Source organism: Sturnus vulgaris, chromosome Z (genome assembly GCF_052056855.1).
Source record: "Sturnus vulgaris isolate bStuVul1 chromosome Z, bStuVul1.hap1, whole genome shotgun sequence".
Classification (NCBI taxonomy): Eukaryota; Metazoa; Chordata; class Aves; order Passeriformes; family Sturnidae; genus Sturnus; species Sturnus vulgaris.
In genome coordinates, this window is record NC_142283.1 from 72,879,458 (window position 1) to 72,905,384 (window position 25,927).

General features: G+C 41.2%; 1 protein-coding gene across 5 annotated transcripts in view; it reads right to left on the minus strand.

The window, feature by feature from the left end:
* Positions 1–25,927, minus strand: part of UNC13B (unc-13 homolog B) — a 205,786-nt gene that overhangs the window by 32,181 nt on the left and 147,678 nt on the right. For all 5 annotated transcript variants that reach the window (XM_014886034.2, XM_088157158.1, XM_088157156.1 and 2 more), the window contains 12 exons: positions 24,860–25,023; positions 22,715–22,865; positions 21,673–21,741; positions 19,368–19,457; positions 17,793–17,927; positions 16,885–17,018; positions 15,881–15,966; positions 8,062–8,188; positions 3,405–3,501; positions 2,475–2,618; positions 2,250–2,327; positions 1,633–1,710 (listed from right to left, as the gene is read on the minus strand). In XM_014886034.2, coding sequence (XP_014741520.2) covers positions 1,633–1,710; positions 2,250–2,327; positions 2,475–2,618; positions 3,405–3,501; positions 8,062–8,188; positions 15,881–15,966; positions 16,885–17,018; positions 17,793–17,927; positions 19,368–19,457; positions 21,673–21,741; positions 22,715–22,865; positions 24,860–25,023 — 1,353 coding nt within the window. The remainder of the gene's footprint in view (positions 1–1,632; positions 1,711–2,249; positions 2,328–2,474; positions 2,619–3,404; positions 3,502–8,061; positions 8,189–15,880; positions 15,967–16,884; positions 17,019–17,792; positions 17,928–19,367; positions 19,458–21,672; positions 21,742–22,714; positions 22,866–24,859; positions 25,024–25,927) is intronic.

The following is a 25,927-nucleotide window of genomic DNA, read 5'->3' on the forward strand; positions in this document are numbered from 1 at the left end:
GTCCTTCCTGAAGGAGGATAGAACCCACAGATGCATTTCCACTGATGCTGGCCAGTAAATTATTGTTACTGGTTGTTACCCAATTGTCAGGTATTAATCGGCAGCCAAAAGACTATTCAAACTAGGACAAAAACCTTGTTTACTCTAGCAAAACAGAAAACCTGGCAGTTTTTGAGTCAAGAAGCCATGTACTACACAGTCACCAAGCAGGCAACCCCTGGGGGCAGCAGATAATGCAGGCACCTAACACAACAGGATTTATTTCTGGTGATCAGTGGCAGCCCTATGAAGTGCAATAAGCATCATCTGAAAAGAAAATGAAAAAAAAAACCACTCCCAAAAACCAGCTTCCTAGAGTGACTGCCACATTTTTTCCTGTTTTACTCCTTACTGTCTGGGTTTCTCTCCCCTTCCAGTCTTTTGGTTCCAGGGTACAGGGGAAATTGCAGGTTCATTACCCCTTTTTTACCTTACTTACATCTCCTGTGGAAGGTTTTAAAGGGCAGAATGCAGAGAAGAGAAAGTCTAGGAAAGCAGCCAACAACCTCAAGAAACACCCTTTTTCTCCTTTTATTTAATACAGGATTGGAGATATTTTCAATTTTAAATATAGGGAAACCCTACTTAATGGCTACCACTACAGAAAGCTGTAGTAAATTGATTCCTTAAGGGAAATTAAATGCCCAGGCATTAAACTTTTATAGGCCACTTCACAAACATTTCATTGCAAGTTTATTTTTTTCCCAAAAATGAGTATTTAGCTACTGCTGCTATTACAGCAGGAAGCATATAATGCTAGTTCTTGAGGCAGGACTCAGAAATTAGGAGTATTGAGGTGACCTGTGAAAGAATGACAGCAGTTTTCCTTGCGCAAATCTATTTGTTGAGATTTTTGCCACTTCACAGAATTCTGCCACTGAGCACAAGCAAGATTTAAAAAAGCAATACAGGCAAAAACTGAGCGGTCCATCAGCAAAGCTGACTTTCCTCTTGGCATACAGGTCATAGCACAGATTCTATCACAACACAACCAAAGAAAATGCACTTGAAAATAATTTTTCCTAACATCAGCATCAGCAGGCTTTTCTTCATCTTCCTGAATCTTGAAAAGCAATGAAAAAAGAAGAGAAAAAAAAAGATACATATATTACATCAGAAACAAAAACAGTGACCTGGATGAGAAAAACATTATTTCTGTAACAATTACCATTTCATAACAAATGGACACATCTGAATATCCCTCAAAACACGAGTAGAGAACTCATTTGCTTGTCTGTAATGTATTAGATATTGGACTTTTCATACTAAAGGCACTGTCCCACATTTTTATGTCCTGCAAAAAGGATTCAATATCCACAGTACTGAGACCTCCACCAGCCATGCTCATGTGAGCACAACAGGCAATCTTTTCTTTCCTTTTCCATGCCATTCTGTGCTCCAAAACATTTTCCCCTGCATTTGATGACAGATTTAGTTGGGAAGCCTTCAGTCATGGCTGTCTCCCCACACTTACAGTGCCAGGTGCCACAAGGCTCTCCTCATGACTGCAGTCTTTAAGAACCAATATGATGCAAACAACCCATAACAACAGTGGAGGAGGAATGAGGATTAACAGTCTCTGAGCTTTCTTACCTCTTTACCACCCATGGCTTCAAACATCTTCTCCAGCTGCACCCGCAGCTGTTGGATGTTGTTCATCAGGATGCAGGGCTGAAGGGACAAAAGCAGGTGACTTTTACTGCTCAGGATGCCAACACACTGTCACCAGTGGGAGACCTTGTGCCTCAACACCCTTCCCCACATACCATCAGATCCGAGAATTACATAGAAGGCAGGGCATGCTCAGATTTCAGCACTCAAATATTTAAAAAATAAAAAAAAAAATCCATTTTGCTCCAGCTTGAAATGGTATGGTCAGTTCCCAGTTGCAGAATACCCAGATGAACAGACATCTCTGTCTGTACCAGATTTACAGAGCAATCTGTGCCCTCTTTTATTATTTTAAATCACACAACACAGGCTGTGTGGTTTCAAGGAGACCAAACAGCCTCCAAACCCTACATATTATCTTCAGGAAGCTGTTTTTATTTTAGGTCCAAGCCAGAATTTAAACTTCAAAAGCATCCATATCATGATAAAAACAACACTGAAAATATTTACATCACCATGGTCAGGTGCAATGTGAGACTGGTTTCATCAGGACAATTACATGATTCTTTGGGGGGAAACAGCAGCTCAGTGTAACTCACCAGTTTCTCCTTGGAACAGTAGGACTCAAAGCTCTTGGAGAGTATGTCAGCATACTGCATTAGCACTTTCCCAATAGTCTGTGAAGACAAGATGTGAGCATTGTTACTTGTCCTCTACCACTGCAGAAAACACCAGGAAGCAGAACAAAATAAAAAAAATCATACTATCTGGTTAATCATACGCCATTTAAGAAAAGACACACATCTGGATGCTGAGGGTATTACCTTAGCAAACCTCCTATTGTAGTGGGCAACAATGACAGGGTCTGGGCACTCCAGCTTCTTAATGATCTCAAAGCTCTGGTTGAGCTGGGTGAACACATCCACCACTGAGCAAGAGAACAGAGCGTGCTCGGATGTTTGCTGGAACTAAAACAGAAGTACAAAGAGTCATTGTCAAGCGGAAAGATTGAAATATACCCGCCCATGGGTCACACCGCAGGGTGACTTTACCAAAACCTACATCTTCCTCAGAATTAGTCAAAAACCCTTCAAAGGGCCTAGAGGAGATAAATAGCCTTTTTTGGTTGGATTATAAATTTACTGTCCCTCACTAGCTATGATCATGACAATCACCAGGGAAATGTACCATGATGTTGAGATCCTTAATGCAATGCATGGTTTGCCTGTCAGTTAATGAGGGAAGAAGGAGAGAGTAAAGAGCTATTTTAATTTTTTTTTTTTTTAATTTAGCTATTAAACAGAATGTTGCATGAGTATCACAGACTACAGTGCCAACAGTCACTGAATAACAGGAAAGCTCTTCTTTCCATTGGCAATACTCAGCAAATTAAGAGTAAGATTTGTCTGTCAGTGGATTAAGGTCACATTCTCACTGCATGACTAAGTACATGCAAAGTGCCTCAATTTTCAATTTCAATTACTTCTCCCAAACGGAGACAGTCGAGAGAGCACCAAGCCACTGGCTGACAGATTAACAGCAGCACAGCAGACAAAAATGAATGATATGCACCTTGCTATTAAAAAGTTCTCTGTGACCTGTAAAATACTAAAATAAATGAGTTTCCCACTTGTTTAGCAAGTGAAAAGGACCACATCCTCCACTTGTAAGACAGCTGAATTTATAGTGCTTTATTTGGTTCTGTGCACTGAATGATGTAGCATCAAGTCAAGCACTCAGAGTGACCTACATACCCCATCTTTTTTATCTCTCTCCAGAGCACCATGCAGGAAATCTAAGGAAACATCTTCATTTTCATCCAGCCACTGCATCACAAACTGCTCAAACCACCTGCAGGGGAGCAAAGACAGCAAGTAACAGCAGGAAGAGAAGCACCCCAACCCCAGCAAGCCTCGTGAAAGCTGTCAAATGTCTGAATGCTGATGTCCATGTGTGCAGTCCAAGTTCCCAAACGTACTTGCATCTCTACACAAACTAGCAGGGCCTGTACCATCACTTGGGCTGGTTCTGACCCATTTTTGTCCTTCCTGTCTTTTCTCTTCTTGCTGCCTTCCGCTTTACTCCCCCTTGAGAGCCACCTTTAATTTTGCTCCACCTCAAAGCACTTTGTCATTTTTTTCCCTTCCATCCATGGCCAGGGAGCACAAAGAGGACCTCCACACCCACAGGCACCTGTCCTGCTGCTCACTTGGGTGTACCAAACAGGCAGTGTGAAAATAGCAGTGTGAGAAGCAGCTTCAGTGATGGAATCTGACAGCTGGTCCCTCTGTCCTCTGCTCCAAGGGACACACACACAGTACAAAAGGGGGTGTATGTTTTTCTTGCCTGTGTTAAAGCAGTAACATAGCCCTTACAGCCTTATTTAAATGTCTGTCTAGAGTTTCTTGCATGCAAGTGCCAACACAGCACAGCTGAAGCAAATCTTAATTTCAAATATTACTAAACAGTATTCACAAACAAGAGAAAGAAGTGTCCAAGTGCAATTTAGTCCATACAAAAGATTATTATTATGTGAGTTTAATAGAGTACAGCCTTCTCTACACAGGCAGCTGTGTTCATAGAGACTGTGCTAATTGTGGACTGAGTTTGCAAAGAACATGAAAGCATGTGCCAGACATGAGAGGGAGATCAAGAGCAAATTCACAGCCAGAGCATACTAGATAGCCTTGAATAATCTCTACACTTTGAAATATAAAGCACATCAATGCTAATATTGGAAATTGTAACTGACATAGTGTTAAAATGCCAACAGCAACCTGTCTATGCAGCCCTATTTATTACAGACAGCAACAGTGGAACACTGTCACAGACATATGGACTTCCTGTATTCTGGAAGAATTCCTTTTGAATGGCACTTCAGGCTTCTAAAAGTCAGCATATGTTGAAGTCTGCTGCAAGTTTCTCAAGTTTTCAACGTTTTGTTTTAAACTGCAATAGTGTATTTTAAACAGCTTAAGCCTTAGAAAGAAACTCAGGCAGTTTACAAGGAAGTAACTATACATCTTCCACCTGTTTCACAACTCCCAGACTGTGAGCTGCTGACTGCTTCACATGTCACAGGTCAACATGCAGGGAAGATTACTTGTTTGTGCCAGAAGCCACAGTTTTCACTTTCAGGAGAGCAACTTCCTGATTATCATTCATCCTTAGTTATTGCACCACATTCACAAGAAAGGGCCATTTGCTGTTGAGAACACTGCCCATTTTTATGGATGCCATATGTTGCTACACAAAATCAAGCGTCAAGGTATACCTAACTGTCTTGCCAAATAGTCAAAGCAAAGGTGGCAGAGAAAACAGTATTGTTGGGCGGGTAGGAGCAGTGTATTTGCTCCCCCTCTCATAAAAAAAAAAAGCATTATCTTCAGGAAGAGGTTTACTTTTACACTGAATATTGAATGAACCACTTAGACCAGGAAATTCTTTAAGTACATCTGCAAAGCTGGTCTCAATTTTGTCCTTTGGCTGACAGGAAAATCTGAGAGATGCAAATAACTTATAAATACTTCCAGTCCACATGTACATGTGTACATGTACATTCAGGGCCAAACTATGTTTTGAGCTGTAACACAAATTTAGAACTATCTTAGGCCAAATACCTCTTACAATATTTTATTATTAGGTCTTAGGCTGCTGAGCAAGTCAGGGGGACTCCAAGGACTACAAAAGCAACATATGCACAACAATATGCAAAATTATCTAGCACAGAAATGAATAAAAATAATCTGTTTTCATGCAGAAATAGCTTCAAAATGTTGTTATATGGCAAGTATCTTCTCCCTCATCTGCTTCAATTATTGGTCAGGAAGCAAAGGCTTTAATGACTCACACACCAGCACACACGGCAGCAGCTCACGGTGCTGCTTCAGAGACATTCTGTGCTCACAGGGGTCAGCACAGCCTGGCTCCAGATGGCACAGCCAAACTCACCGAACAAGGTCTGCACAGAGTATACTTCAGTCCTGCCTGCTGGGAAAAACAGTGGTGCTTCAGGACTACATCTAAGCTCACCTCTGTTGGCTGCGCGACAGCGAGGTAACACAAAAGGCTACAATTTCAGCTTGGCCATGAGCCTGGCTCCCTCAGGGTCACACTCTGCAGGTGAATTAGTCTTGTTCATTTGTTGTGGTTATCTATGGAACAATCTCTGTGCCTTAGCAAAAGCCAAGGCAAGAAGGCAGGCAGGGTTCCAATGAGGAAAAGAATAAACACTGTGTTTGATGAAGAAAGCGAGTAAGTCAACAGGATCTCAGAGGAAGGAATATCTTTCTCCACCAGAGAAGAGGTAGGCTCCAGTACAGCTACAATGCTACCTGCATGCTAAGATCAGTATTTAAACAAAGCACAGAACACCTATTTACACAAGTAAAAAGCTGGAGTTTTTCAGGAACTGACACTTCACAGCTTTTATCTGGCAGAGAAGGAGGTTTGAAGATTCACTCCTAGTTACATAGTTACTTCCATTTCAGAAAATAAAGGGAATATAAAAACTTCAGCCTCAATACTTTGGACCCTGCACTTTGTTCAATCATCTCTCAAGGCTACCAGGAATGTAGTTTCTCATCTCAGAGTTTATAAACTGGAAAAGTGAATTTGTGGATAGCCTTTTGTCTGACAAGCAGACAGAGAGCCCAACCATTGTGTGGACAGCAGCAATTTAGCTTCATCTAAGGAGTTTACCAATGTGCAAACGTGATGCATGGAGTCCCTTGTTTAAAGAAGTTCTGAGGCTAAAAACACTTGTGATGAAACAAATCAAAAGACAACCCATATCAAGGGGATATTTTGTGACAGGTGAAGGTTACAGTTGTCACCTACGTCTGACAATGCGGCTATTGTACTGAAATAGGAGGGGGAAGTAACAAAGCCAGTGGCTGCAAATGCACACGAGCACTGAAGCTCTACCACAAAGGCCAGCAGAGCAGAACAGACCGCAGAACAGAACCGAGCATCATTATCCTGATTACACAGGAGAAAAAGAGAGATTAAGAATATCTGATAGCTTGCATGAAACTGCCCTGACTCAGAGGCTCAGCAAAGAGAATGGGGCTTCTGAGACTGTCACTCCAGCACCCTGCTCACTGAGCATCTTATGCCTCTTGCTGACCTGATTTCTTAATCAGGCCCACAGCCCACACGGAGCAATTACACCCAACTGGCTCAAGTCTGATTAGTATGCAGCTAGCACCAGGCTTGAGGGACTGCATGCACAACAGCATGGCAAGAGAATTCAAAGTGCCAAACTAGAAACACAGTCCAGGAAAAATGGGTTTGTCAAGAGGGGCTAAGTGCTGCATTTAGACAGCACAGAACAGTCACGTACAGGGTGGGAACAGCAGTGTGGTGGGACACAATGCTGAGGGTGCCTGCAGAGCAGCCAGTGGCCAACTGGGAGCACCACCAGCCAGCAATATCTCTGAATAAAAGAAAAAAAGGTTGCTGTTAACATAGCACATGAGAGCAGCAGCACTGCCTGTAAGGCAATGCATGGCAAGGCCTAGATGAAACATCAATATTTAAGGCCAAGTGTTATGTTCAGACACAAATTGTCTGGAAAGAGGTGAGCAAATCTCACTTAGAAGGAAAGCTAGGAACAAACCAGAACCAGCAGAAGACCATAAAGAAGCATGAGCAGAGCATTTTACTCTTGTAAAGCAGGAACAATTTATTCTCTATGTGCAGCCTATAACAAGCTCAAACTGAAGCAAGAAAGATTCCAAGGGGCTGAAAAGAAGAGTGTATGTTAAATCCCCAAAACCCAGTGGAGGAGTAACAGTGAAGCACAGAAGTAACAGTCTGACAGCATTAACTCCAGGTTGCACAAACAATCTCTTCATTTCACACACCTTCTCACAACCTTTTCATCTCATACACCTTCTCCAGGTCTGAAATCTACTGTTGCTCTTTTAAAGTTAAAAATTGCAAACAATTGCTTAGAGCTCAAGATAGACAGCTTATCTGATGCTTCCAACTAAATCACCAAGTCTTACTAAGGAAGAGAAAACATTATCTTTCCTCACAAATTCTGTTGTGTGTGTGTACATATGACATCCATGTACAGTATATATACATAAAGCCTATCTGTAGGCACACATCTTCTATTCAAGACCTGCCCACACTACAGACACAGAGTAGCCCAAAGTCTATCCATGCCACTGCTAAGCTTTGGAAATGTTGAGAGATACTGTACAATAATGGACTGAGTTGGGTGAGGGGCAGTGGCACAGAACACCAGAGGGGACAAACATGCACATAAACACAGAAAACTGTGAGGTAAAATATTATTTATCTTGAAAGCAGCTGCAGGAGAAACAAATGACCACCCTACTGCCAAGGTAACAAAAAGAAGCAGATAGCGGGGATTTACTACAGGAGACATAAAACACTCACGCTGGATATTCAGGCACTTTTCCCTTGAAGGCAGGCAGATCACGAACGTATTCGTTGTACAGCCACTTCACTTTGAAGTGTAAATTCATATAGTCCGCACTTTTACACAGTCTGTGTTTCTCATGCTCTGTAAGGAAAAGGAAAAAAAGCAGTTAGGTCTGAATTCACCACTGTCACCACATCAGGCATGGGAAGGACTTATGAAGCATGTCTGCAGAATGCAAGGGTGTTGAGGATGAAGCATCAAAATCTTCACAACACAGGATTGTGGCAGCAGGCAGGAGTTCTTGGAGGTTGCGACCACTGGGGCTCTGGAGTTTTTTTCTGTAGCACTAGTTAATACCTCCATTTGTTGAACTTTTTTTTGTTGTCAAAGCAATAAAAGCAGAGCAATCTCTCATGGCCTTTTCATTTAAGATATCACAGTTAAGACTCCATCTTTGCAGGGGAAAAAATCAAGGGGAACAAATCTGTTCATTCTTGGATATAAACAAAGGCAATACTAACATGTTACATTGCATTCCCTCCGAGACAAGAGTAGAAAGCACCAAGAGTCTGACAGTGTGACTCAAGCAAGATCAAACAACCTACACAGGAACTGGAGCCTTCCCTGCTCCCGCTTGGAGAAATTAGTATTTCTCTTCCACAAAGCAAGGTCTGCTGCTGAGCCTCTTCCTCCTGCCAGGTTTCCTTATGATTTTGTAGCCAGGCAAAGCTGGGAAAATGCAGTTTCTCCCTGTACAATGCCCATTACCTCAAGAACACAACTCTTCCCACACACCACTAAAGCACTGCCCATAATCAGACCTACATTTTTGCAGAGATCATTTCTGCAGGCCACTGCTCCCCTTCCTTATCAGGAGAAATGTATGGTCCATGTCTTCACTCTCAAGGCCCTTCACAGCCTACATCCACACTACCATCTTTCAGCAACTGACTCCCACTTCTGATCAGCCCACTATTATGTATTTAAAATACTTGCTAAATTCTCCCAAAAGCAGCTCAACGTTTTCTCCCAAGCCACCCTTCATGTGCTTACACAGGCAGATCCTTCTACTGCACTGCTTTTCTTCAAAATCTTCCTTGAAGAGATTAAAATTGATTCCTTTTTCATGGTATGAGGACTCAGCAGCTGGCTGCTGCCTGCACTGTGACCCTGCATCATCAGGTGATCAATTCTGCACTGCTGCTCCCCAGTGCCTCCTGTCCATATCCATCTCTTTCTTCAGCCAAGCTTCACAGCAGGAATACACTTTGTGCCAAGCTTCTTTGTACACTCTAGCATTACAGAAAGCTGCTAGTCCTTGACTACAATGTGATATATTATACTAAAACATACTTGATTTCGACTTAGGCTCAGGTTTTTATCCCAGTATTTGACTTTAGACTCTTCTTTCTACCTTTAGCATGGAAACCTCATCACTGATGTAACCTTCCAAGGGTATCACTGCTCATGTGCAGATAGGTTTCAGCTGTGTTAAAAAGAGGGAGTATTTTTCTCAACTTTGAATGGCTTATTAACTGATAGGCATGCTTATCTTACAACATTATCTATTTTCAGGTAAATGTGAATTCTTGCAACTAATTCAAAACACTGAAAAACTTCCACATCTCTCCTGAACCTTCACAAAAATAAAGTCCAAATCAAGAGTGAGTTATCCAATTGAAAACACAAAACCCAGAGTAATCTTCATGCAAAATTTTTCCATAAACCTTATCAACTGTCAAGCAGTTCAATGTTCCAGTGGTTTGTTTGCAAGCTTTTGTAACAGTGTAATATACATTTCCTTCTAGTTCACAGGTGGCAGACCCACACAGATACTGTCTCAAAAAAAAAAAAAAAAAAAAAAAAGAAAAAGAATTAAAGAAAAAAAGAGAAACCCAATCTTTGTTTTAAAGAGATTAAATGCCCAATATCTGAGAGACATAATCCTCAGGGGTGATGGTTCAATGGACAAATTACATGTACTATGGTCCATTTCACTCTACAGGGAACTGTGTAAAGTCCATCCCTGTTTTACATTAATAACCTCATATCTTTCTTGAGCACTAAGAACGCAGGAGTATACTCAACATCTGAACTGCTGACCCTCTGCTATCCCTCAAGCAATGGTAGAAGAAAATGAGAACTCCCTCTGCAGATCTAAAACTGGAAACAAACAGAGCAATAACTGTGCCTGCTCTGCTCCCTGTGAGTGAGGAAACTGATGGACAATTATAACTTCATTAACTCGGATGTGTGCTGCCGCCAGCTGCTGCTCCCGCACGTGGAAAATGCTGCTCCTGCCGAGGAAACGTCTGACTTGGATGTAAAAAGGACTTAAATCAGATTTAGCTCCTCGAAACTAAACAATGCACTAAAAGTAAGCAATCCAAGCCTTTTCATGTTTTGTAGGGCATCTAAAATACATCTAAGTTGCAGAAGAAGAAGATGCAAAGCAGCCACAGAAGTATTAACCCAAGTATAGCTACTAGGACTACCTGGCCATCTAGGCACTAAAGGAGACACTTGACACTAAGGGATAAATCACAGGAAACTAAAAGAACAGAGAGGTCTTACCGCCATAAAAGAGAACTTTACGTATTCGAAAGAAAGGAGGGGCTTGTGGCAGAGAAAAGACAAGAATGAACAGCTCAAACAATCTGGACAACAAAGAAAGCCAGCACAGCTTCAAACCCCGCCTCATCCCCATCTTGCATCATCTGCCCTTCCCTCTTCAATAGACTCCATATAGTTTTGATCAGCTGCTTTCTTTGTAAGTGGAAATGTTTAAGACCACCTGAAGGCAACATGGAAACACATCAGTCAGAGGCATACATTGAAAATCCATTTTAGAAAAAGTAAAGTGAAGATCCTGGCAGACATCAGTCTTAGAACATTTTGGTTCTGCTTTATAACCTGCTGGCTTTTAAGGAGTTTAGCAGCAGCAGTAGAACAGCACACAGATACTGCGCAGCAACTGCTGTGTTTTATCCTGAAAAGACCACAGAGTTCTGTAAGTCTCCCACACTTCCTTAGCAGATTCAGCTGCAAACAGCCTCCTACAGAGAAAAGCTTTTGGAGTCACCAAGGCCATATTATTAAGACATTAACAGGGAACCACTGCCTGGCAGCACACCTAGTATTCTGTCCAGTTCTCCTTTTGAGGCAGAGAACAGGACTTCTACAACTCTCTTCAATCACAGTTTTGATTTTTTTTTTCTTGATTGTTATTTTCATGGGTTAACTTCCAGCAAATAATGCCAGATTTCTGTAAAGAAACTCTCAAAGGTACCAGGGCTGTTGAAGTGTCAACACTTTAGATAGCTGGCATCTGTGTGTGCCTCTGATCTCCTTCTCCTTATTAAAAGTGAGAAAATGGCAGAATGATTTATTTCAATCCTGCCTGCCAAGTCTACTCAGTCTCTTTTCCTATCAGAGATGTTTCCAATTTGCAGCTCTCCTAATACTGATGTGTTCAAACTAAGATGAAATGTTGCTGTCAAGGATGACGTTGATTTTCTATTACTGTCTTTTAAGGTGTTCCTTGCAAAGGAAGAGCAGAAGCCTCTTTGCTCAGGGTGTTTGTGCTTTCTGGGTGACAGAGGTTTCAGGGAGGACAGTGAGAAAACTACTAACTACAGTTAGTGTGCTAACAGAGAGGTGATCCAGCTGGAGCACCAGGCAGTGTGCTAGGGGTGGAGCCTACTGTATGGCTTGGAAAATCGTCCTCTACCCTATAGTCACTCCAGGGTAAGTCTGGGACATGTGTATCTGACCTGTTTTACTCTTGGGCTGATGGGGAACAAGGGACACTTCTCAAAGACACAGCAAACAGGGAAGTACTGGGTCTGCTGTGCCTGCTGGTGCCTTGAGTACTGACTGCTTCGGGGGAGAGAAAAAACAAGTGGGGTAGATCCTAGAGCTTGTGCTGTGTCTCAGACACCGAGTCTCCTTTTGATAGACAAAGGCATAAGATCCAGCAGTCAAACACACTGCTGCCGTGACTACTGCTATCAGCTGCTGATTTATACAGAGAATAGATGCTTTATTTTTATGATTCAACATTTTACACAATAGCAATCTAACTCTCCAGAAGGTGCCCAAAGGACACGTTGCTGCAACATCCACAGGCTGACATGAATTCAAGATCCAAAGCCATTAACATTCTAAGTATAAATTAGGATTTATGCATTGTCCTGCACAGGCTGCATGGTGCATATGGGGTAAGCTCCAGCTGGGAGAGGCACAATGTGGAAAAAGGAAAACAACTCAGGTAGCCAGGCACTGCTTTCCAGCTCAGAGAAGCCATCTCCCACTTAATGCCTCTCAAGTCTCTTCCACACTGCCTACTGTAGGGCAGTGTGGAACCATCAGGCTGGAAGGAGAGAGGGGACAGTTTCACTCATCCAGGTCTAAACTCCTACTCCCAAATCTCCTTACAGCACATGCCCTCCATTTATGACAGGAGTATGGTCTTTCAAGTCTTCTTTGCAGGTCTGTTTATCGCTGGCATAAAAACTACAGAACACTAAAGCTAGTGTTACATACTACATCCAAAGTGCTAAAACTATGGGTAACAGCTGAAAGTCTTTGTCTACTCACAGCTACAAGCTCCATCAGGGAACATGAACTTACCACTTGGTGAGGTGAATGAGCTCATGTTATCCAGAACTTAGGAACAGAACGCAAGGGAAAACACCACAAAGAAAATTAGGGGCAAGTATTACACTCGGTGCTCATGCGCACGTATCTCCAAAAAATAGATAAGCTTTTGTTGCAGAGAGCTACTGATATCAGAGCAGACAAGAAATATACCCAGAGATCATGCCACAAACGGGGAAAAGGAATATGAAACTCTTAGTGCAGGTTAACTGGTAGAAAAACCAACAACTGAACCTGAGAAATGACAGAGCCAAGAGCTGAGGCTGGCAAATCTAATTATCATCCTACACATCATTTAATCAGTTTCCTTTAATCCCTTTTTCCCTAGTTAAAAAAAAAATGCAGTGAGCTAATGCAATCATCTGTATTTAAAATATATGTAGTAAGGCCCGTAATTGAATTATTGTAGAGCTTGTTCTAAAGGTTATCTTCACAAGTTTCTGGAGAGCAAAGTAGTGTGAGGAATCACACTTGCCTCAAATAGAATTCTGCACCCTAAGCATTTCTTGAATATATATTTAGAAGAGACACATCCTAACACAGATTCTATCACTGTTCAACCCTCCTGCAGAGCTTGAACAGTTAGACTACAAATAAATTACCATGCAGTGTTTAAATTTTTGTTCAAAATGCAAAATCCCTGTCCACCATCTGCATTTGTATCAACTTTTGCCACCAAACATATTTTGAAGAATATTTTGCTCTTTTCAGCAAGTATTTACTATGCAATGAGAAACTCATGAGTGATACCAATGCTTGTCTTAAGAAGCTCACAAGTGACCAGAGGGATGTCAAGAAAAGGTAAAATGAGCCCAGAGTCATCAGTGGGGACATGATACGAGACATGAATAGAGAAAACCTGGGAGATCAAGCTAATCTGGGCACAGGCAATCAAATAAAGCAAAAAAAAATTATTCATGTCCCCTTTGACAGTCATGCAATCTGTAACCTTTTTACAGCTGCATTTTACAGCAGGATGCAACAGGGAAAGGGAGTCTTAGGAAGGTGAACAACTAGATCTAGAGACATGCAATTCTCACTGCTGCAGATAAAGGAAGAATATAGGGTGCTTTTAACATGTAGGAGAGCAAATTGCATTATAAATTCCTGAAGGAGACACAAAGGAATAGAAAGAAATATAGAGTGGGTTGGAAGGGACTGTAGAGCTCATCTCATTTCAAATCCCCTGTGACAGGCAGGGACACCTTCCACCAGATCAGGTTGCTCCAAGCCCCATGCAGCCTGGCTTTGAACACTGCCAGGGATGGGGCATCCACAGCTTCTCTGGGCAACCTGTGCCAGTGTCTTACTACCCTCACAGTAATATTTCTTCCTAATATCTAACCTAAACCTACTTTCTTTCAACTTAAAGCCATTCCCACTTGTCCTATCACTGCATGATTTTGTCAGAAGTCCCTCTCCAGTGTTCTTGTAGGTTCCCTTGACGTTTTAAAAGGCTGCTAAGAAAGTTAAAAATGCAAATGTTATGAAATGAAATAATGGAACTCAGTACAGAAAGAACCTCAAATAACAAAACACACCCTGGAGATTTTGCCTAACAGCATGTCTTCTCATTGTCTGCATTAATCGTCATTCAGCTTCCACCTCTCTTTCTATTATTTTAAGCTGTTCCCTATCAGTTTAAAGCCATTCCCCCTTGTCCTGTCACTATACATTATTGCAAAAAACCCCTCTCCATTGTCCTTGTAGACTCCCTTCAGGTACCCCAGTAAGGTCACCCCAAAGGCTGAACAAACACAATTCTCTCAGTCTTTTATCACAGGAGAGGTGCTCCATCCTTCCTACATAAGTAAGGACAAAATTGAAAGGGGAGCTAAAATGGTTTGCAGGAGCGAACAGTTTCTAGGGAAAGAGTACATGAAATTATCACCGTTGTGTTATCTCTAACACATGAGCAAGCAGTGACAGTCACTATAAAAGAGACTCTTCAACAGAGTTTGTAGGTCATAGTCCTTCTTCCCAGTGTCTGTTCTTACACAAGCTTGACCTCACAAGACAAAGGCACTGTGGGGTACATGCATATTAAAAAAGTTCCTAACACAGAATTGAGAACATTTCATCCAGCCCTGCAGCCTGTCAGATTCAAGGGTACACCTGGCAAAGAGTGTCCCCCCACAGCACAGTCTCGACATCTGTTGCACTGACAGAGATTAGTAAAATAAGTTGAGTCAATCTTTTTCACCTACAGAGCAACCCCACAGACTGTTTCCAGAAGAACAAAATGCAGGCAGATCTCTTACTGGCAGCATTTTTTTCCTAGCAATCTGAAGAGTCTAATTGGCTATCACTCCTGTGAGTGAGTTCAGATCAAAGTGGGGACAAGTGGATGGAACAAAATTTTTTGAGTGGCCAAAAACAGTAGCTTGACTTGAGTTTGGAAGATAAATAAAGCTAGCATGCCGCAGACAGCACTGGCACTTCAGTTTTATCACAGACTCACCTTATGAATGATCATAAAGCCCAGCCCTGCAGAGACAGCTGGATGCTCTCTGAAACTTGTGAGAGGTTGGTGAGATTGTGAAAATTAATGTATAGAACTGAAATCAAGTTCAAAAACCAACCATCAGAAGAGTACTGCAAGCAAAAGAATTCCTTTCTGGACATTTGCTAGGTTCTGCATGCCCATCTCATCTTCAGAACCAATAAAATTTCTTCATTACTAGGAGGTGGAATTATGCAAAGACAAATACGAAATGAATATGCCTGCAGCAGGAATTGTTCTAACAGCCTCTTTCTGCCAATGGCTTAGACAAGCCGTGCTGTATTATCCAGGGAACTAGAGCCACAGCACGACCCAGAGCCCACCAATTTCTCCAACCCCTTCTACCACAGTACAATGGAAGATGAAGCTGCTGCTGGCTGTTGATACAAGCCATCATAATTTCTAGGCCAAAGGGAACTTCTGGTGTCAAACTAGGTGGGATGTCAATGAACAGCTTGCAACACAGCCTGACATGGAGGTCTACAGGTCACGCAGCTCTCAGCCTCAGTTCTGACCCATAAACCAGCTGTGCACAAACAAACAAATCACTAGAAATCCCTGCTCCAATCACCAATGATGCTACTCAAGAGCTTAAGCCTCATTTTCACCAAATGGATGGAGAACAAAAGATCAGCAACAAGTCAGCTAACAGCAGTGAGACATTCTCTTACCTTCCATGGCATATTTCATATCCTGGGCAAAAAGACTCCACATCACCTCTGCGCTGATCTTCCCAACTGCAAGCTCCTGAGGAAACCTGAGGGGACATTTGGAAAAGGCTTTGGCATGTGTCCAAACAAAGGGCACTACTTTATTTAGCTCTGAGCTACGCTACAAGCTGAAAAGCTCAACATTAGAGATGCTTCCTTCATCCTAGATAAAAGACCCGGTGAAAATGGACTGGACTTTGTGGCACAGATTAAGAAAATTGAAAAATCTGTTTTACTCAAAAAGACAGGTTCTGCATGTCTTTCCTAGAAGAGGGGCACACAGTCATTCTGGGAATGTGATCTCAACCCTTCAAAAAAGGTGCCCTTGGCACCTTTTTCCCCTTCCTTGTCCATTTTTTTCTCTCTCCGTTTGGAGAGTTAGTAGGCTGACAGGCCTAATGATCTAATGATCTAATCATGTTAGGTAAGTGATGATAATCCAGGTTTTTGTGTGTAATACCTTGAAGGATCTCTGTTTCTTTCTGCCCTGTGGGACTGCAGGAGGGGTATCCACCCGTTAAACAGACCCATTTCAAGGTCCTTTCCAATGCTATGCAAACTCCACCCAATGCAATCTCCCAGTGCTGCACTGGACACCACGTTCCTAAACCACAGTGTAAGGCACCACAGCACTACTGTGTGCATTAATGTGCACCCCTGAACTACTCAACATCAGAAAAAACCAAAAGAACTCTCACCCCAGTTTCAGGTGCCTCCCTGAGTTCAGGATTGTAATAATCAGGGTGTTTGTGCTCGAACGCCATCGTAACTGAACCTTTTGAAACTCTTCCATCCCAATCAAAAAGTTATTTATATAGACAGAGACAGATAAGACAGAAAGACAGACAGACAAGATAAGTACTTCTATAAATGCACAAGTGACAGAAGAGATAGAAAGCAGTTAAGAAATAAAGCAGAGCACACACAGACTAGCATTAGCCATACATGACATGGAGGATTCTTACTGATTCAGGACTGGGGTATAAGAATTCTTGTCCTCTTCTATGATGGAAACTATCAAAGTGATGAGCTTGGGCCAGAAATCAAGGTTTCTGATGCTGGGGCCCTGTTCCTCGGCAGGGAGGTCCTGAGTTTTGTTCTGAGAAGGAAGCCATTGGAAAACCAGCAAAAAATATAAGGGCAAAGAAAAAGCTGGCAAATGCAGATCATCATGCAAACTCCAAGCATACCTGTGGACCCTTTCTGCCAAAGAGCTTAAAATTATTGACTGCTGGCAACTTGTCTGATCTAATGCAAAACACAGTATACATGCCAAACCATGTTGTTAACTGGTAAAACCCAACTCATCCCTGTTTTGTCATCTACCATGCCAGGAGCAGGCCAGGCTCCAGCTGACCTGCTGAGATATCATTTTCCCTAAGCCTATTCCAAATACTTGCTCTTTAGGCACCTGGTTGGTGACATGTTGTGTGTGCATTACTACAGAGAGGCCAGTGGAGCTCTGATGCATTTGAGAAGAGTTTTTGCCTAGAAGTACCTCCTAAACCCAGTGCAGGATGCCTGAAAACGAGGCAAAATCTCACTGCTTGAGGTTTACATATGCTAATGACAGTTTCCTTGATCAGCCTACATTTGCTGTAATTGGCTTTTGCTCGCTCAAAGCTACATCAAACCTTTCCTTCACAAATAACTGCTGAGGCTGGCAAAACACATCGTAATTAGTTAGTGTAAAACAATTATCATCTTTCCCCTTACTAATTAGTGCTCATTAATTGATTACAAATTTTGTGCATTCAGGAGATAACAAGTCATGCGACTTTGTTTGTGCTTGCTTTTTTTATCAATTAGTATTCTTGTTATTATCTTAAAAAATCAGAAAACTTGGATTTCTGCCTGCTTATCAGGTACTCACAGGATCTGTCTGGTACTCCCGACTGTACAGCTCATGACAGTTGTTGAAAATGTACTCATAGGTAGAATTGAGGCAAGCTTTTACACAGTCCTTCACCACCTGGCTGGCTCGGGGTGGACTCTGCAGCTCTTGGACCTGGCAGGGGGACAACAAAGAGAGTCAAACAAAGCACAGTTCTTAAATCAAACAGGGAAAGGACACACCAAAGATTTGGAAATCCCTCAGGGCTTGGTGGATCTGCTTTCAGCAACTTGTGACCTGAAACCACAAATGGGTCACTCTCACTAGCCACAAAAAAGCAGTGACAACACTTATTGCCCCGCAGGACCATTTGAAGCTTAAAAGAGATCATGATGTGCCAAGGAAGATTCCCCAGAACAGACAGATCATGTGGCTCGATATGTGTATAATCTGGGCCAAACACACAATTTCTGCTGAATTCATAGGACTTTGTTACAAAGCCTGCAGGCAGTATTCCCCAGCATCGGAAGAACGTGCAACAGACCAGCAGAGCAGTTTGCATCTGGTCTGGAAAGTCTTGCCAAAGACCATTTGTCTGCCTTTAAATACAAAAAACTTCCATTAAGTACATCTTTCATCACAAGCTTTATTAACTTTAAAGCAACCAGAATCCTTAGGGACATGCCAACTGATACACCTTCTCCTCTTGCAACAGCAGCTGTTTTCATTATTTCATTGTTACACTGTTTTACAAAAATGCTGCAGGGGTACTTTAAACAGACAGGTAATCGTCACCCTGCAAACAGAACTATAACCTGACAATTCTGATCTTTTTAGTACCTCTAAACTTATTGGAGTATTTTTATAAATTAAGTTTCCAACACAGACTGTCTGACTGAATACTCTTAAAATAAAGTTCTCAATCATCATTTACACTAGGGCTTAGGAGTAAAATTTTAAGCACTTCCTGAAGTAGCTCAAATTACACATTTACTTTGTTTTTTGTTAAGATAAAAATTTTTAAGTGCCACATACTAACCAACAATAATAATCTTTTCAAAAAGTTTAGAAGCCAAAAATCAGGAATATAAAATAATCTCATTACACATTGCTAGGACAATAAACTTAACTACGAAAGCAGCACATTAGCATTCGTAACAACTCTCCTGGATCTCTACTGAGAGAGAGTATCCCATTTTAGTATCTCATCCTCCACAAGAGAAACTCTAAAATATTTACTAGATAGTGAAAAACCTTCCTAATGTTATTAAAAAAGCAAATTATCTTCCTAAAACTAGACAATTTCCTTTATTCTTCCTCCTCCGCTTTTTTTTCTTTTTTTTTTTTTTTTTTTTTTGCTAGGGAGGGTGGGAGAGGGCTGTGCTATCTTTATGACTGAAAAATAATAGGGGAAAAGCAATTTACATCTTCATAATGCAAAATACAGAGAAGTAAAGACAAAATGCGGATGCTTATACATGGTCAGCAGATTATTTCCATTTACCTTAAGTGTCTAAAGCACAACAACCTGAAACAATGGTTTGAAAATAGGAAATCAACTCCTGGGAGAAAAAACTGCAGAGATGCTATTCCCATGCCCACCCATATCCCTACCTTCATCCTGAAAAAAGTGATGCTGGTCAGCAAATCCACTGTAGACTTCAGGTCCTGCAGCCGTTCACGGCTGCTGGCTGGGAAGTTATTCTGTTGACAGAAAAGGGAAATCCTGTTGGAAAGCACAGTCAGATCCATGCAAGGCTTCAAGCATGTGCTAAATAAGGAAACTGTCTTGGAAACATTTCCTGCTCAAGAAGCTTGTACCAGTCAAAACAATGCTCAATAAATAAGGCCTTTTTGCTGCAGAAGCTTATCTGTTTGCTTAATTAAATAGCTTCTCATATAAATGTAAAGTCTGTGGATGCCAGGAGACTGACAGCCCTAGGTGGCAGGAATGGTCTCCTTGGCTGTAGAAGGAGCAGGCAGGAACAGCCTCACCACTGGCAGCCCTGGCCTTTTGCCTGGCGTTATGTGAGCCCTTTCCATTCTGCACTCAGCACTTGGTTTTTTGGCTTCTCTTCTGAGATACCAAGAGGTGTGGCATATTCAACACCTCTCCAGAGAAATAAACAAGACCAAGAAGGAAAAATTAGCACTGATCCCATTAGACGGTGCTGGAACTAGCCAGAACCCTGTGAGATGCCAAATGTAGATACATATGCAGAATGCAGCTAGCTTTGCTTCTTGCACAAAACTCTTCCCTTTCCGACCTCAGGCACTGTGCCCTTTCCTACATTCCCACTGTCTCCTGTGGACCCGTGTCCTTTAACAGCATTCCTATTCCTCAGCAAGTTCTTACACTCAAGCTGACGTGACTGGTTTTGCTGCAAGTAAAACAGCAGGGGCAATCTTCTCTTCACATCTGCACGTTCAAAAATTATTAGATATGAAGTGAAAAGGGCAGAGGAGAACAGTTTTCACTTTTTACTGAGGACTTGCAGAAAAATATGCTGTCTCTTGACAGTAGTAATTGAGCATTACTGCAGTTCAGCTAACCACTGCGGGCAATCTGATGCTCTTTGCAGTCATTTGTAGATGGCCCTTGTGAGAGAACTCTGCTTCTAAGAGTTAAGCTGTCCGCACATGGGCTCTCTGGAACTCAGGGTATTTATCAAAATCAAAGACTTCCATGGGTCAAGACCTAAATACAAACCATTTGATGAATATAAATTGCCATCTCCTACCTGGAAAGTTACAAACTAACACCTTTTCTTTCAGAACTTAATCTGCCCTTTAGGGGACTTAAAATAATTACTTAGTGCTCCCATAATGCTTCAGCCATTTCTCTAAATATAATGGCAATTAGATTACACCTAAATTATTTAAACTACGCAAATCTTTCCTGGTCCTTTATGTAAGATCTCCCTTGTTTGTGCACATTTCAGTTGCATTAGGCACCAAAAAGCAGCTTTTACTGAACACCAAGCAAACAAAAAAGGCAGCACTGCTACAGATTCCTATTGTCATGGGTTGATAATTTTCTCTCTGCTACTCTGTGGATCAGTTGGCTTTATTTAGACCTTCTCTTTCTAGTAATGTAGCTTTAGAACAGCTCTTCACACAATATTCCTTTTATCTTCTTTTGCACCTTGCTCCTTTTCCTTCTTGTTTTATCTTCCTAATGCACTTCTTTTAATCTGCTTGTGTTTTTCTCCTCTATATGTTTTTCCATATTTCAGGAAAATGCTAAAATCAGAAGTGGACAATAAATAAAATCAAAGCTCACATTTTACCACCATTTCCGAAATTTTCAAGGAATTAGTCACTGATTGAAATAATATAGCAAGGAATTTAAAGGAAAAAAAACAGCCAAGTCACATGATAAGACAATATTGACTCAGGAGGAGTAAAGAAACAAAGTGGAGGGTTTATGAAGCCTGTTGGACTAATGCCAACATCTGAAACTTATCTCTTCACAATCTGCTAAAGTGGAGGGGATCTTGAACCTGACCATACATCGTGATTTGAGTTTGTCAAATCTAAAATAAATGACAACATGGTCTCTAAAATATTGCTGTTATAGTAGGGGAGAACAATCCCAAGTAGCTGATAAGAGTAATCCAAATTATTTAATCCAATCCAACTTGGATTGGAAACTTCCAGGAAAGTATCAGAGAGGAGCACAGTTCACAATGCTCAAATTATTTCAGAAGTCTTGAGGAAATTATAATGGAAGAAAAAAGCAAGGTCTAACTTCTATCCATGAGAAAAACAAAACAGTACATTTGAGCAACAAGCATGTCATGACAATTCCTCAAGACACAAACTATGCAAGAAGTTAGAAATGAAAGAGAAATCCAAATGGTATATTTCCCTTCTGCCCACCAAAATACCTGCAAGGATTCTGTTTATTCTCACTCACCCTGTACATAGAGAGGTCAATCCGAAGTGAATTATGAAGCTGATCCAGAAGCTTGACAAATCGTTCTTTCTGTTGAGCAGAAAACACCAATCAACATTCACATATCACCATGTTCAGAGTAAGCAGCAAGGTATCATGTAATCGGTGTCAGAGCTCATGAGAGCAGTATGGATACATGGCATCGTGCAAACAGTATTTTCTTTCAATTCTTGGATTTACCTTTAAACTGCAATTATTTCTGAAGTCTGTGAAACATCAGAACTGTCAGAAAAAACACTCCATTACCACTCTACAGTAGAGGCAGAACAGAAACCATTCTGACTTTCCATCTGAAATTTACACCTTACTTATATTTGAGAGAAAATATTTATTCAGAGATGAATAAATTACAGGCAGAAAAGGGTCTATATCAGAGCAATGATACAGCTCTGTGATCTTATCTGTATAAGTGACAAGTATTACAGGCTTCTTGTGACATAACTTCTTGAGGTCAGGTCTCTCCACTGAATTCTGATTTGGCATTGTGAACACCTCGATCTATTAATAAATTCTCAATCTGATGTGAAGCATAAGCTTTTCCAAATACTTTTCCAGCACGCTTAACTCCACAAGTTTTACACAAAACATTTTAATCATTAAGGGGATAAGACTTCTTTTGTTGGTGATGCCTTTTTTTTTTCTTAAAGCAGTTTTTGTTTTTAAAAACGAAGTTCTGAAATTACCAGATCACACAGTGTATTTTACCAACAGCACCAACATGCAGAGTTAGTATTGTTTGCTCATTCCATACCATCTGTGCTCCATTGTAATGTGAACACACAAAGAATAAACACCACAATGCGTTACACTGATTGATATCTGAAATGTGTGACGATGAAGACAATAAACCCATGCTCTTTGTCTGGTGTAAAAGAGTTCCACTGCTTCCAACTCCTCACAAATTTAATGCTCCTTAAACAGAAAAATTTATTTACTGAAGAGTGGGAGCAGTGTAGGCAAATTACAGAAGTCCAATTGCAACATCACAAACATGCAAACCTACCCCAAAATTGGAGGCTGCGAAGCGGTCTGAAGCAGACACATTTGTGGAGGCAGTGGTGTGTGCATAATAAGCATTGATATTGGCAAGTAAGGTGCTCATCACAGCTGGCACGCCTGGGCACATGTATTTAGAGGAGAGACATGCAAAATGTCTGCAAAAAGACAGTGATGTAAGTAATTATGGTCTCTTTTGTGCAGTTTGACTTTATCCCTTTAATAGACCCTTTTGCTGGCGGGCACCATGAACAGATGGAAGTTATGTTTCATCACTTTATAGAACTCCAGCATCTCAGAGCTTTTATTCAGAAAGATGCCATCTAGACAACAGCTCAAAACAATGAGAAATCCCTCCACTGCAGCCATTTCCAGATCACAGAACAGCTTTTCAACCATTTGTTGCCAGCAGTGACTTAGTGATGCCCTGGGTCCTGATGCCAATTCCTAGAACCAAGCCTGACACGAGGAAATTGACGTGATTTGCTGCTGCTTGAGGCAGACACAGGTTCTGAGGTGTCATGAGGCAGCAGCAGCTGGAAAGCATCCATGTCCAGTGAGAGCACACACTAGTATTTCTGTGCTGCACTGATATGTGATTCACTATGGCTAAACCATTCAGCCTGCAAGAAGTGTGCACACTGTTTTGCATTTTCCCATTCTCTCATTAAATGCAAGGAACCATCCTCCAGGAAATCTCAAAATTATGCTAGAAGCATCCAGGCTTGTGAAATGATTAAAAAAAAACTTTTAAAAATCTGTTAGACCTAAAAAAAGTTAAATCAGAGCTTAAGAGGTCTTCTATCATGGGAAATGGCAAGTAAAGTTCATTCCAAGAGGCAAATGAGATGGGCCATTTTTATGCAGAAATACTTACTGAGTTCTCAGATAAATCTGGGATCTACTTTCCAAATGTAATCTTCTCCCTGAAGGACTCATAGAATCACAGAATAGTTTGGGTTGGAGGGGACCTTTAAAGGTCATCTAGTTCAACCTCTGCAGTGATCACGGATCCCTTCAACCACACCAGGTTGCTCAAAATCCCATTCAACATTACCTTGAACATATCCAGGAATAGGATATCTGCCTCCTCTCTGGGCAGCCTAGCCTATCCATTCACTGTTTCACCACCCTCCCTGTAAAAGACTTCGCCCTTTTATCTATCCCAAATTTAATCTCTTCAAGTTTAAAACCATGCTTGTTACATGACACTTACATATCAATTGGTCACTTAGGCACTGTGTAAATATAAGTGCATGAAATGTCTTTGTTCAGCTTTAAGAAGAGAAGCTGTGAGGAGTGGGGATCTAATCAGCGAGGTGGCAGACCTTCATCCTTGGAAATTTTTCACATCCCTGAGCAGCCTAGTCCAACTTTCAAGTTAGCCCTGATATAAACAGTGACTAGATCGCCAGAGAAACCTGCCAATTCTTTTCCATTTTGGCTTAAACCAATAGGCAGAAAAGCTGCTTGCAAGGTGACATAAGTATAGCTCGTAACTCATCTAAGGACTCGTAACCCAAAACTTTCAGCTTCTAATGTGAAAAAGTTCACTTTTGTCTGCTACATTTTATATTACATTTGAAATAAGAAATGAGCTAAGCATAGCAATACTACTTTTTAAGAAAGAATGACTAATCCCAAATCCAAATAAAAGTATAGTGACATGGAAAAGGTTCTTTGAAGGCACAGAACTGCATAAGCCTAGCTCCAAAGAGGACAAATCAGTGGCACCATTACTCAAACTTTCTGTAAGTGCTTTCAGCAGCAACTGGAAAATTAGTCACTTCAACGAACTCTAACACTTGCCACAACAGACATATAGGACAAATGCTTCCACAAAACCTCATCCCTTCCTGTATCATCAGAAATCTTCAGTGGGAACTTTGAGCAACACCTTTTTAACAGAAGAGCTCTCAAACAGAGATTTGAGAGTCTCAGAATAGAAATGGCAGACAATCATTTCTAGACTTTGAGGACACCAGTGATTCAAAGACAGGAAGTCTCTTCCCATTCAGAGTAAGCCCCATAAGGAGCAGCTGTCACTGCCAAGCTTTCCATTATCAATACACTTAATCTGCTAAACAGTGAGAGTTACATCAATTAGTTACACCAATTATCTGCACTAAGGAACACAGGAAATGCATCTTACGTCATGGCCTGGTATATTGACTCAATGCCATAACGCATTGCAAATTCATCCACAATCTCTTGGGCTGTCTCATCAAAATACACCTTCCATGCATCATCTCCTTTGGCATCAGGAATCTTCACCACCCCATTCCCTTGCACATCTGTGAGATGGTGAAAGAGGTTCTGAAAAACAAAACAGGAACAAGTCTGTACGTGAGGCTGCTGAGGCTGCTAAGTAAGATTCATGAAGAATGTGGAAGTGCTGAGGTGGCAGCACTAACACAAATGCCTTTGTTCTCTGCCTTTTCCCCCTGCCCCCTCTGTATTGTCTGCTTTTACCTTCTTTTCTTCTTGAAAGAGTCGCATAGCTGAATTTTTCACATGCATACCTACAACTTTACCCAGCAGACAATGTGAATGATGCAGAAGAGTGCTTCAGTGCACTGAAACCATACTCTAATTAGCTTTCCTGAAACCTACGCATTTCTGTCCTCAAAATGAAAATGCCTTAATATGGACAAGCTAGCTGACGTACAGTTCTGTATCAGCATTGTTATTATTTTATACAGAACAGTCCAAACAGATTTCTTTTCCTAAAAAGGATACCCCTAAGATCACCCTTAACAACTAGACACTTGCATTATTATTCAACATAACCTTTCACTTTATCTAACAGTGCAAGTTTTCAGCTATCATTGCTATGCAGAAATTGCACATTCAGCTCAGTGGGTTTTTCAGTAATCCTCAAATTCATGTCACTTACAGATTCATCAGCCTTTCAGACAGCTGGCTCCCTACAGTAAGCGATGCAAAAGTCTAATGATCTCATTAGTAGCAGAGGACTCTGCTTTACAGTACTATTTTTCCTGATTATATTATTCTTGCTGTAAATCATCTTCATTTTAGAATACACAAAAGAAAAAAGGTGATAGTTAACAAGATACCTATTTGCAAGAAAAAGAGCAGTAAGTGATCGTGCATGTTCAAAGGACAAAACCAAAACAGCTTACCAAATAGTAGCCATCAGCGAAATAAAAAAAAACACAATAAATATGTACTGAAGGATGCAACACAGCCTACTAAAAGA